The sequence below is a fragment of the Lemur catta genome, chromosome 6, assembly GCF_020740605.2.
Source record: "Lemur catta isolate mLemCat1 chromosome 6, mLemCat1.pri, whole genome shotgun sequence".
Classification (NCBI taxonomy): Eukaryota; Metazoa; Chordata; class Mammalia; order Primates; family Lemuridae; genus Lemur; species Lemur catta.
This window is the reverse complement of record NC_059133.1, coordinates 75,524,838-75,537,231: the sequence shown is the minus strand read 5'-3', so window position 1 is coordinate 75,537,231 and position 12,394 is coordinate 75,524,838. Positions and strand designations below refer to the sequence as shown.

General features: G+C 40.4%; 1 protein-coding gene across 16 annotated transcripts in view; it reads left to right on the top strand.

Annotated features, from left to right (window-relative positions):
* Window positions 1-12,394, top strand: part of PPFIBP1 (PPFIA binding protein 1) — a 159,816-nt gene that overhangs the window by 99,953 nt on the left and 47,469 nt on the right. For 15 of the 16 annotated variants that reach the window (XM_045554136.1, XM_045554127.1, XM_045554128.1 and 12 more), the window contains 2 exons: window positions 2,984-3,081; window positions 7,078-7,283. In XM_045554136.1, the coding sequence (XP_045410092.1) occupies window positions 3,018-3,081; window positions 7,078-7,283 (270 nt within the window). In that variant the 5' untranslated portion in view covers window positions 2,984-3,017. The remainder of the gene's footprint in view (window positions 1-2,983; window positions 3,082-7,077; window positions 7,284-12,394) is intronic. The other variant, XM_045554139.1, reaches the window with a different exon arrangement.

Genomic DNA, 12,394 nt, shown 5'->3' with positions numbered 1-12,394 from the left:
TTGTAAAAAGAGTCCTTCTACAAACATTCGTGTATTGTTCTTGGTTATATACCTTGGAATAAATATTGGTGTATTGAAAATGAATGTGAATGTTTAATTTTATTAATAGATGATAATACCATGCTGTTATTCAAAATGGTAAACCATCTCACATTCCCACCACCATTCTATAAGAGATCCTGTCAAGCTGGGCGTGGTGGCACGTCCTTGTAGTCCCAGCTACTTGGAAGGCCGAGGCAGGAGGTTTTGCTTGAGCCCAAGAGTCTAAGACCAGCCTGGGTAACCTAGTGAAACCCCATCTCAAAAAACAAGCAAACAGTAAAAGATTCTGTGAATCCATATCCTCTACAACACTTGGTGTTAAATTTTTTTCACGAATTGACTGGGTTTAAAACAGTATCACGTTGTAAATTCCTCAATTGTTGATGGTATTAAGCATCTCATATTTTTATTGGTTAAAAATATTCCTCTTTCAGTAAATGTCTATTCATGTCCTCACCCCTCTCATTGCTTTGTATTGATTTGTAAACATACTACACTTGGAATACGACTGAAGTAGACCACCTATATTTGACTAGATCTTTGTCCTTTGACTCTGTCTCTGCTTTCTGGCCACCTAATGGTGTAAACTCTTCTAAACTGGACCCTCCTATCCTGTTCCATTTTTCCCCCCTTACCACCTACCACTTTTGCCATATTACATACATATTTATTACTTGTATTTACTGTCTTTTCCTTACTACTACCTGTAGGCTGCTATGTGATATATGTAGAAATTGAAAGTAAGCCTTTATAAACTTTCATAGCAATTTAACATTGTCATCATGTTTTTCTTATAATAAACAAAGGATTGTTCTCTAACGAATTAGAAATTTTTGTAAAAACTGGTTCTTCACTACTTTGAAAAACATGGTCTAGGTTGCCTCATGCCTTCACGTCCTAACATTTGAAGGCTCATTGAACAGAACAGAGGAGAAACAGATAACTACTTGTCATACCTGAAAAAGTGTTTGTGCTCTACACAAAATATAGCTGCTAACAAAGATGGATTTTCTAATTTAGTGAGATGGTGATTGTGTTTTTCTAATGTGGGCGTTACTTTGTTTTATTGGTATTCCCATGTTTATAGCTGAGCCTGGTGTGTGTCTCTTTGTTTTACCTATACACATATATCATATGAAATTCAGCTTAATCCTTTATACTCTCAATTTTCATGTTTTGAGTCTTCCACCCTCAAGTGTGGTTATTAAACGTGTGTCCCACCTCTTTGGACTGTACACTGGCTGAGTATGCAAGTCAATTTGTTAGAACCATCTAGGTTCATAACCTAACTTGTTGATTCCTTGGTTTCTGGGTAACTGTAAACACATACCTTGAGTATTTTTGGGTGGTAATATTTCCACATAAAATGGTAGTGACATTTTATACCTTCTGAAAGTGAGTAAAGTTCTAGAAAACACTTCGGTGAAACTACTCTAAAGTCAAAGTAATATTTCACAATAATTTTATGACATTTTGTTAGAATGAATGTACAGTGGGGAACTGATCCAAGAAACTGATATCAGAACTATAAATATATTTGGGAAAATGAGGTGGCAAGTGAGATCTGGCTGCTTGGAAACAGAGGGCAAAGGTTTCTATTAAACAGCGTGCCCTTTCTTTCCGGGTATTTTCTATTCCACAGTATCTGCAAAGTAGCAAGAGCCTTATTCAAGTCTGCTGGGAGAATCTACGTGGGTGCTTAGGCTGGTACCTGAAATTCACCAATTAATGTTGAAAATCATTATCTTCTCCTTTTCTTATAAATGACCAAATTTTTTGCAAGCATAATCTCAATATATTTTTAATAGGTGAAACAATAAGTAGATTGTGACACAATTTCAACATAAACCTATCCTTCAGATAGAATCAGATAAGTAGAAATTCAGTATTATAGTGGAAGTGAGACAGACTTAAAATAAAAATTAGTCGTTGCTGTATTTACTTGCTGTGTTCCATGCAAAAATCAGACATCTTTGATCCTCACTTATAAAATGGAGATGAATTTATCCATTTGATAGGTTTGTTGTCATTATTAAGGATTATGGATAACTTACATAAATGTGGAAGAACCACTATAGGCACTCAGTAATGTCTATGGTGCATTGTGATAGGTATAATTACATTACAAAATACCAATAGGGGTTTGTGTGTGTGTGTTTAATATATATGTTAGTGAATCCTTTTCTTAGACAAATTTTTTTGGAAACAGAGTCTCACTGTTGCCCAGGCTAGAGTGCAGTGGTATAAACCTAGCTCACAGCAACCTCAAACTCCTGGGCTCAAGTGATCCTCTTGCCTCAGCCTCCCGAGTAGCTCGGACTACAGGCACTTGCCACCACACCTGGCTAATTTTTCCTATTTTTTTTAAGTAGAGATGGGGTCTCGCTTTTGCTCAGGTTGGTCTTGAACCCCTGACCTCAAGTGATCCTCCTGCCTCGGCCTTCCAGAGAGCTAGGATTACAGGCGTGAGCCACTGTGCCCAGCCTTCTTAGACAAATCTTAAAGTAAACCCTTATGCAGAAAGAAAAAAAGCAAACTTAAGAGAGCAGAGATTGGTGGGGCTGGTACAGGGAGGAAGGAGTCTTGTCTGGCCAGCACCTCTCATGCCCCCAGCAAGCGTCCACGGACATCCCTGGTGCCCTTCACAGAGTCCTAGAGCTCTGGAGTACAGCACAGAAACCATTGTACTGGGCTTTAAAGACCTTGAGGGCAAGCTCTGAATCTTCTTTATTACCTGATACAGGTATGGCATGTGGTCTTGTGCTGCAGATGATTGGCCACAGCCTACTAAATGGCTAGGTTGATTCACCTCCACCACTTCTGAAGTTCTCTCTCCATTTTTGACTGCTAAGTGCAGGTCTAATTGGAAGCTGAATTATCAAACCCGTTTGCAAGCATGTGTCATGTAAAGGATGTAATGGCAACATCATTATTTTTTCAGATCTAGGTTGGACTTTGCCTTGACAAATAAGAAAATGATGAGTGACGCAAGTGACATGTTGGCTGCGGCGTTGGAGCAGATGGATGGTATCATAGCAGGTAATCTACATCCTCTGAAAGATGGAATCATGACATTTACTCTCTTCACTTGGCTTTTTCATTACAGTTCTTTTATTACCTTTTCACTTTCTCTCATTTCTTTCTTTTTTTTTTTTTTTTGAGACAGAGTCTCACTTTTTTGCCCGGGCTAGAGTGAGTGCCGTGGTGTCAGCCTAGCTCACAGCAACCTCAAACTCCTGGGTTTAAGGGATCCTTCTGCCTCAGCCTCCTGAGTAGCTGGGACTACAGGCATGCGCCACCATGCCCGGCTAATTTTTTTCTCTCTATATATATTTTAGTTGGCCAGATAATTTCTTTCTATTTTTAGTAGAGACGAGGTCTCACTCTTGCTCAGGCTGGTCTCGAACTCCTGACCTCGAGCGATCCACCCGCCTCGGCCTCCCAGAGTGCTAGGATTACAGGCGTGAGCTACCGTGCCCGGCCCCTTTCTTTCATTTCTTGGCTCTCTACAATGCCTTTCTGTTTTCTGTGGTTTTATTTTTGTTTCTCTTCTCCATTTTCTGCCAGAATTATTCTCAAACTTTATTTTAAAATGTCAAAAATTCCATTTACGTCCTAGGTCTCTGATCAAGGATAAAAAGTCTGCATCTCATGTGGTTCTGGTGTAGATGGTCTGTGGACCATACTTTGAGGGACGCTGTTCTACCCAATGTCCATGAATGTTCTGATCTCTTCCTTTGAATTCAACGTTCCCTTTACACCAGTGACTCTCGCATCTATTTTGGTTTTTTTAGAGACAGGGTCTTGCTGTGTTGCCCAACCTGGAGTGCAATGGTTGTTCACAGGTGTAATCCATAGCTCATTGTAGCCTCAAACTCCTGGGCTCAAGTGATCCTCATGCCTCAGTCTCCTGAATAGTAGGGACTATAGGCATGTGCCACTGAGCCTGGCTTGTTCAATTTACACCTATTTACTTTTCCAATTTTTTACTAGGCTTCCAATCCCTATTTCTAACTGCCAACCAGATACCTGCCCTGAAGTATCCTGTAGGCACATGAGCGTCATCATTTAATGCATTGAGCTCATTCATTATCTTTCCTTGGAAGTTTCTCTAATGGTCTTTATCTTGGTTCATTTCATAACCCTCCATCCACAGTTTCCTAAGCTAGAAATTGAAGTCATTTTAGACATTTTTGTCCCTCATGTTCTCCATTTACTTAATAAAGTTCTATCAATTCTGCCTCCTCCCAGATTCTGCCTTTTCTTTTTATCCTCCTTAAATCTGTCCTGTGTGTGCTACCATTATCTTGCTGTAGCCAAGTAACCTTTCCACATGGCACCCCTGAGACTCTTGCTCTCCTGCTCTAGTCCATCCTTCTCGACACCACCAGAATCTCCTTTCTAAAACACAGATCTCATCCTATGATTCCCTTGTCAAGGATCTTCAGCAGGTGTCTATCGTGAAAGCAGAGCAAATGCGGTAAACCAGCACAGCTTTGTCTCGTACCGTGGCAGAGGGGACTGACTAGCAAGAGAACCCTTGAGATCTCTCCAAGAATGGTGGCTCCCCGAGGTCTTGTGTCACATTATAGTTTTTGTCTGATGGGAAGTACTTTTATGTATTTAGGAACCCATTACAATGAGGAGAGGGTTGAATGGGGACCATTAGATGTGGTTGTCACCCTCTGATGATCAAGGTCAGAGTGCGGTTAAGCTCTACTCCTCCTGGATTCTAGTTGTCCTGGCCCCACCTGCTTATTTTTTCTGATCATAAATTTGACCTTGTTGTGTTTTGGTAGTTCTAAGTCTTGTTCAGAAGATTCTTTTTTTTACTAAGGAAAGTGGCATGCCATAGTTTATTATACTTCTATGTCCTGGAGACCCAGCTTCAATTTGACCTCCTTTGTAGCTTAGAGTAGTGCATTCAGTTCTTGTAATATCATTTGCAAAGAGTTCTTGGGAAGCCAAAACTTGTCTAGGGGAGGTGAACATGAAGGCGCAAAGAGTTTAACAACCAAATCTGGTAAGGAACTGGTTAAGTTTAGTCTAGAAAAGTGTTTTCTTGCTTAGGCCATGAAACATGTTTTCAAATACTAGTTGTTAGAACTATTATGTGGCAAAGATATGGACTGACTTAGTCACAATTTCAGAAAGTATTACTAGAACCAATCTAGGCACCAGAGGCTATAGCCTTATACTCTTAGAAAAAGTCTAGTTGAGAGACATGATATTTCTGGAATAGTATTTGAAGGTTTTACATTTTATATATTCTACTACGTTAGTGTATCTGTTCCTTAGCCCCAGAAGGGCTTCAGAATAATGTTACAGTTATTAAGAAACACAGAGTCTCACCTCAAACTAAATCAATGAGAAGCTTTGTGGGTAGGTAGGACCTGTGTTTATATGTTTTCAAATTAACATCATTAATTCTCCAACTGAGGGAGAGAAGGAGAAATGACTGTAAATGTTTGGGAACTTTTTCTAAATGTACATCTCTCCCCTCTGCCCACTTTGTTTTGTGAAGGGAATTTAACAGAAGGGGGCTGTCATGGACACATGTATTCTTAATAGTATCAGAGATCCTAATGCTCAAAACTGCTGGAATAGAACACCACAGCCTCACTGGGTTTTAATGCTCTTCTGTTCCTCCCTCCCCTTGACATACACTTTTCAGTTTATGTTTTTCTGGGTTCTCATCTCAGCCTTTGGGGCTCCTAAGGGGATTGATTCCAGAGGGTCGTGTAATGCAGTTAGCACTCTGCCTAGTGTATCAACAGTGGCCATAATCAGAGTTTGGCAGAATCTGGTCTAAATCATTTGGTCCACTGTTAGGAAGGTGAGTGGAATGGACTAGCTGAAAGAGAATTTCTGTTTCTGTTGTTGAAATTGATCAAGCCCGATGGCCAATTGGGGAGAGAACTCCCACATTGGTTTGTGTGTGTCATCCAACTGCAGGGCCTTCAAACACATGAGGTGATGGCCTGACTATCACCGTGACTGATATGTAAGTATAAAAGTAGTATGTATATTTGACACATCAGAAAATAAAAATCAAAGAGATGAAGAGGTATATATGATTGCTTTCAGAAAGGGCTATGGGTCAGTTGTGTGAATTTCAAAGTAGTAAAAGTGGCTGTAAAACTTTTTTTTTGAGACAGGGTCTCCCTGTATTGGCCAAGCTAGCATACAGTAGTGTCATCATAGTTCACTGTGACCTCAAACTCCTGGACTCGTGCAATCCTTTTGCCTCAGTCTCCCAAGTAACGGGACTACAGGTGTGAGCCACACACCCAGCTAATTTTTCTATTTTTTATAGAGATGGGGTCTTGCTCTGTTGCCCAGGCTGGTCTCAAACTCCTAGGCTCAAGTGATCCTCCTGCCTCGGCCTCCCAAAATGCTAGGATTACAGCTGTGAGCCACTGGACCCAGCCTGTAAAATTATGTTTTAAAGCTAATATTAACAAGAGCATTTGGTGCTAGGCTGCAAACAAAGTCATAGGGAAAATGTTCAGACACACATGCTTCACACATGTACAAACGCACACATGTCATTCAGTGAACTCCAGAGATTAAATTCTGGGAAGTTAACTGGAAACTGGCTTTCTTACCTTTGAAATTATGCTATGCAATTTCCACCTCAGTATAAATCCTTTTCAGGGATTTCTGAAGACTTTATTGGTCTGTAAAATTTGTATTTTCTGGAATGCGTGGCTCCACCTAACTCATCTGCCACCTTGTCTGTGGTTTCCATGAGGCCAGCACACCGCACACCTAAGCCCACCAGGCTCTTTTTCTTTCTATACCACACAATTGGCCTCCTTGTTAGGTATTGGACCATTTATATTTACCATCGATTTTTATTTTTGTACCAAACAGCTATGACTTAGAGAGATTGACGTGATTGGATTATCTTTTTCCTGTGCCTTGTTTTGATTATTCCTCAACGTGGCTAGACTGCTTTATCACCTTTAGCTTTGTTATTAATATTTCATCTACTATAAATCCCATTGCCTCTGTGATTTCTCTTTACCCTAGGTTCTAAAGCCCTGGAATATTCCAATGGGATTTTTGATTGCCAGTCCCCCACTTCTCCTTTCATGGGAAGCTTGCGAGCTCTGCACCTTGTGGAAGACCTGCGTGGACTGTTGGAGATGATGGAAACAGACGAGAAGGAAGGCCTGAGATGCCAGATCCCCGACTCGACAGCAGAAACGCTTATTGAATGGCTTCAGAGTCAAATGGTAGATGTCTACATGGTACAAATTCTGTGCTGTGAATCTTTTGCTTATTCCAAAATTAAGAACACAGCATAGCTGATTGCAACAAGAAAAAAAAATCATAGAGCAACAGGTTTACTCTGATTTTATCCCTTAAGAGATTCCAATTCCATTTTGACTCTAAGGATAGCTTTTTTAAAAGTGCTATTAGTGTACATTTTATGAGTGCCGACAGGTCACCTGATTCTGCTCATAAAAATGGCTTTTAGACTGTGCCTGAATGACCTACCGTGGCTTACCACAAATAATCCTATAAGAGAAAGAACCTTGCACATAATACATGTTTTCTTAGTGATATTAGGAAGGTCACTATAGAGAACCTAGTGGTAATTCTAAATGGAAAGTGTAGTGAATAGACACTTCGAAAAGCAAGAGGTTTGTAGCAGTATTTGATGTGAAGTGCCATCTAGTGGTTTGTGGCAATCATTTCAATTCCAGTTCTCAAGTTAAATTGATCTGGGTGTTATTCACTGAACAGCAAGCCTCTTTCTAGGCATCTTCCCCAAAATCGATGCCGTGGCAGAGCTGCCCTTTCTCCAGGCACAATGGTAAATACCATGGTTTGACCATGAGATGACGACATAAAATCTAAAGAATGTCACAAACATACCTAGATTCAAAGGAAAAGATAGGAAAGGTCCTATCTTATAAGCATTTAGAGGATACTCAATTTTCAATAAGATGCACTAATATGCTTGTGAGTTAATTGTGTTTATATGGAAACTAATGAAAATTGTATGAAAGAATTAATTCTGCTTGTGGATCTGTGGTAGAAATGAAAGCTGCTTGCTTTGGGAACCTTGGTAGTACATCGTATTGTCATGCGCTGTGACACAACCAGCACTCCCAGCCTATGCTAACTGTTCTTATGTCCCCACCCAACTTACCTCTCCACTTCTGAGTGCAAGTAGTACGATCCAGCCTTTCACGGTAGTACAGCTACACCACCTTGACAATTGAGGATGTTTTGCTTTTTGAACTACACAGCGCCTTACTGTTATACTTTATATTTTCTTTTTCTTTTCTTTTTTTTTTTTTCTTTGAGACAGAGTCTCACTCTGTTGCCCAGGCTAGAGTGCCATGGCATCAGCCTAGCTCACAGCAACCTCAAACTCCTGGGCTCAAGCGATCTTCCTGCCTCAGCCTCCCCAGTAGCTAGGACCATAGACATGTACCACCATGCCCGACTAATTTTCTTTCTATATATTTTTAGTTGTCCAGCTAATTTCTTTCTATTTTTAGTAGAGACAGGGTCTCACTCTTGCTCAGGCTGGTCTCGAACTCCTGACTGCGAGCGATCCACCTGCCTCGGCCTCCCAGAGTGCTAGGATTACAGGCGTGAGCCACCACGCCCGGCCTTTATTATACTTTATATTTTCTCTGCCAGTTTCCCCTCCAGAGATTTAAGGGTCCAGGTTTGCTGATTTCTTTGGGGATTGCCTTATGCTCTGAAATTAGGTGTTTTCTAGAATATTCCTTAGCCTGTTTTACATCCTATCTCACCCTTCTTTACTCACGTTTTCCTGATTATTTAGCATGTAGCAAGAAAGGAATTTACGATTGTTAGAAGAACCTATTCCCCTAGCCCACATCCAGAGGTTGCCAATGACAATGACAGCTTACGAGAGTACCTGTGGTTGCATTTTTGACATGTGTCCAAAACATTTCCATTAACATGAGCTTAATCTGTTCTGTCAAACTATTTCTAGAAATGATAAAAAGGGGTGATGATGATCCCTGAATATAAGTGAAATCATATCATTCACTCCTTTTTCAAAATTGCCGGTGGGGTCACATCTTGCTCAGAGTAAAATCCAAAGTACTTACTGTGGGCTGCTAGGCCATATAGGTAGGGTTGGCTCCCCATGACTCTCGGACCTCACCTCATTATGTTCCTTCCCCCTCTTCACTCTACTCCAGGCACATTGGCTGCTTCACTGATTCTCAAACATGCCAGGTAAACTGGCCTCAGGGCCCTTGCACTGGCTGTCCACGCTGCCTGGAAAGCTCTTTCCCCACATATCTGTATGGCTCTTCTTCTCCTGGCATTTATGCAAAAGCTGTGTGCTCAGTGAGGCCTTCCCTTACCACCGTATCTCAAATTACACACATTCTTTGTGTTGCATCCCCCTGCTTCATTTTGTTCTTAGCATTCACCACTTTCTAATGTCCTGTGTGTTTGCCATGTTTATGTCATTTATTTTCTGTCTTTCCAACTGGGATGTAAGCATCGTAAATCAGATTTTTACCTTTGTTTAAAAAAAAACTGTATCCCTTGTGCTTAGAACAATGCCTGGCATACAGTAGGTGCTCCATAATTATATTTGTAATGAATGATGCTCCATGAATGATAAGGGAGTACACATTGAATGAAGTTATTTTAAACTAACTTCTTGGATGGATAATGGCTTATTGGTGTGTGTTTTTGGTTACTTTCTATCTTAATATTTGACATTTTAAACTTAGGAATCCACAAAATGACAAATGCTTTACAGAACTTAAGAAGATGCAGTTTTCATTCTAAAAATAACAGAAACAAAATAAACTAGATGTGGATCCAGAGAGAGAGTAGGGGGTTTTTATTGTTGCTGTTAAATGTATTTATATCTATCTAGCTTATTTACATGTGTTCCCTCATCTTGACCACAGACCTTCCAAATTAAGTGTGTTTTCTCAAGCACACAGAGAATGAAAGTATAAAAGAAGAATGATGGTAAAGACCAAAGACCAAAGCAAGGAGAGCAGGAATGGGTGTTTGGGGTAATAAAGGAATAGGTGTGAATTGAGTGGTCATTGCACACCTACCATGGTAGGCTTTACTTTTAGAACCAAAAGGGTAGGCCAGGACTGATGATAGGAAAAAAAGAAAAAATAAATAACCAAAAGGGAACTTGAGGCAGCATTGAGAATCCAATGAGTATAGAGGGTCTTATGCTTATAATTTAATTATTTGTTGATAATGTTAGAGTTCTCCCATTTACTATTGCAAAATTTGGGATGTGTTTTATGACCTTAACATGGGAATATAGCTGGGGTCAATCCTCCCTCCCGCCCTCCATCCTTTCTTTCCTTCCTTCCTTTTTTATTAATAAAGTACTTAGAATAGTCAAATCCATAGAGACAGAAAGTAGAATGATGATCGCCGGGGGCTGAGGGGAGGGGGAAATGGGGAAGTTATATTTAATGGATGCAGAGTTTCAGTTTTGCAAGACAAAAAGAGTTCTGTAGATGGATAATGGTGATGGTTGTAAAACAATGTGGATGTACTTAACACCACCGGACTACACCCTTAAAAATGGTTAACATGGTAAATTTTAAAAATAAAAATTGATGGCATCTTAGAATTGAAGGAGCACTTAGAATCGTAGCAAATACCCCTTTATGTCGTACATGGGGAAACTGCCCAAATAACAGGTAAAAGGTTCTGGAGTAAGAAAGCAGTGAATGATAAAGAAGGCAGAATTGTATCTAGACAGTGACAGATGCAGGCTGTGGAAAGACCTGAATGTTAACGTTGGCTCGCTCTCTTAGAAGCTTGTATGACCTTGGGAAAATTTTTTAAGCTCTGTGTCTCAGTTTCCCCACCTTTAAAATGGGGGTGGTGGTTCTTGCCACTCAGGGTTTGGGGATCCCATGAACCAGTCTATGCTGAGTGCTTATCAACACAGCTGGCAGAAGGCTAGTCAAAAACGTAATACTGAACAGTAGGTCGTAGAGAGTCGAGGGAAAATGTTTAACAGGATCCCTTTGCAATAGGGAAAGAGAGGTGGGTCCAGTTACAAGGGGAGTTAGGTTACAAATCACCCATACACAGTTCAGTTCCTGTGACAATACAGTACAGGCATTTCTCAGACTGCAGAGATGCTTCTGCAATGTTTTAGAAAAACTTGTCAGTGACACCAGTTACATCATGAAGGTTTCATTCATAGTGTTTAACCATGGCCAGCTTGAGAGTCCATGGACTTTAAGACTGGTGCCAATCTTTTCATTAGTGCAATTGAGCGTTTGCAGCTTAATTATTATTTTGGCCAGGCCAGGGGAGATCCCCCGGTTTCCTGTAGGATGCCAGTCATTTATTCACTGCCAATTGCTGCTGCCTGTTTAATTGTTTCCTGGGATCAGGAGCTGGATGAGAGAAAAGGAGGCAGTAGCACTAGTAGCCTGTTACGGGGAAGAGATACTGAATCTATAAGAATGAATGTTTTAATACTGTTACTGTAGCTGTATCTCCTAGAAACAAATTTAAGACTCAGAAGTTTGTCTCCTGTGATTAAAAAAACCCGTAAAATATGACATATTTGTTCAATTACTGAAGCAGAATTCTATTTTGATTGTGAAATGTTATTGTATGTTAACACAAATATTAATAATGGAGAATTACGTGCTTTATCAAGCTCCAGATTTAAAAGGACAAATAGAAAATTGTTTGGGACAAGTGAGTGGTTTTTGTTTACTTTAGGCCTAACCTGATGAGTTGCCCTAGAACGTTCTCATAATGTTTTCTTCAACAGAGGAAACTGAGGATCATGACCTTGATCCACACCAGCAGGGGATCAGTTAGTGAAATCCCCAGAGTGTCTGATTATTTGGCAGTTTTAATTATGAGGCCATCTCAAAGTCAGCAGAGATTACAAAAATACAATTTTCCACGAAGTGAGTGAAAACACTAATGGTAATAACTGCAAATCAGGCGTCAGAACTCGTGAGATAAGTGGAGTGTAAGTGGGGGAAAGGAGGCATTCTTGACTGACTTCTGTTAAAGCACCTTAAAACATTTGTATCTTACTTAGTTCTACCTTTACTAAATTAGATAATTACAAATGCGTATTTTTAAAAGTTGCTGTAAAAATAAAAATGCTCATAACTTAAAGAGTTCAGCCATGGGACATGCTCTCTGCAGGGCTGCTGCCGCCTGTTGTCTCCGAGTCCCTGACCCCAGCCACACAGGCCAGCGCAGTCCCAGCACCCTCCCATCCCTGCTGTTCTCTGACCCGCTTTGCTTTTCATGTGCACCTCCAGGGAATGTTTTCTCAGGCCTTGACAAACAGGTGATCTCACTGAGACATCTTGGCTAA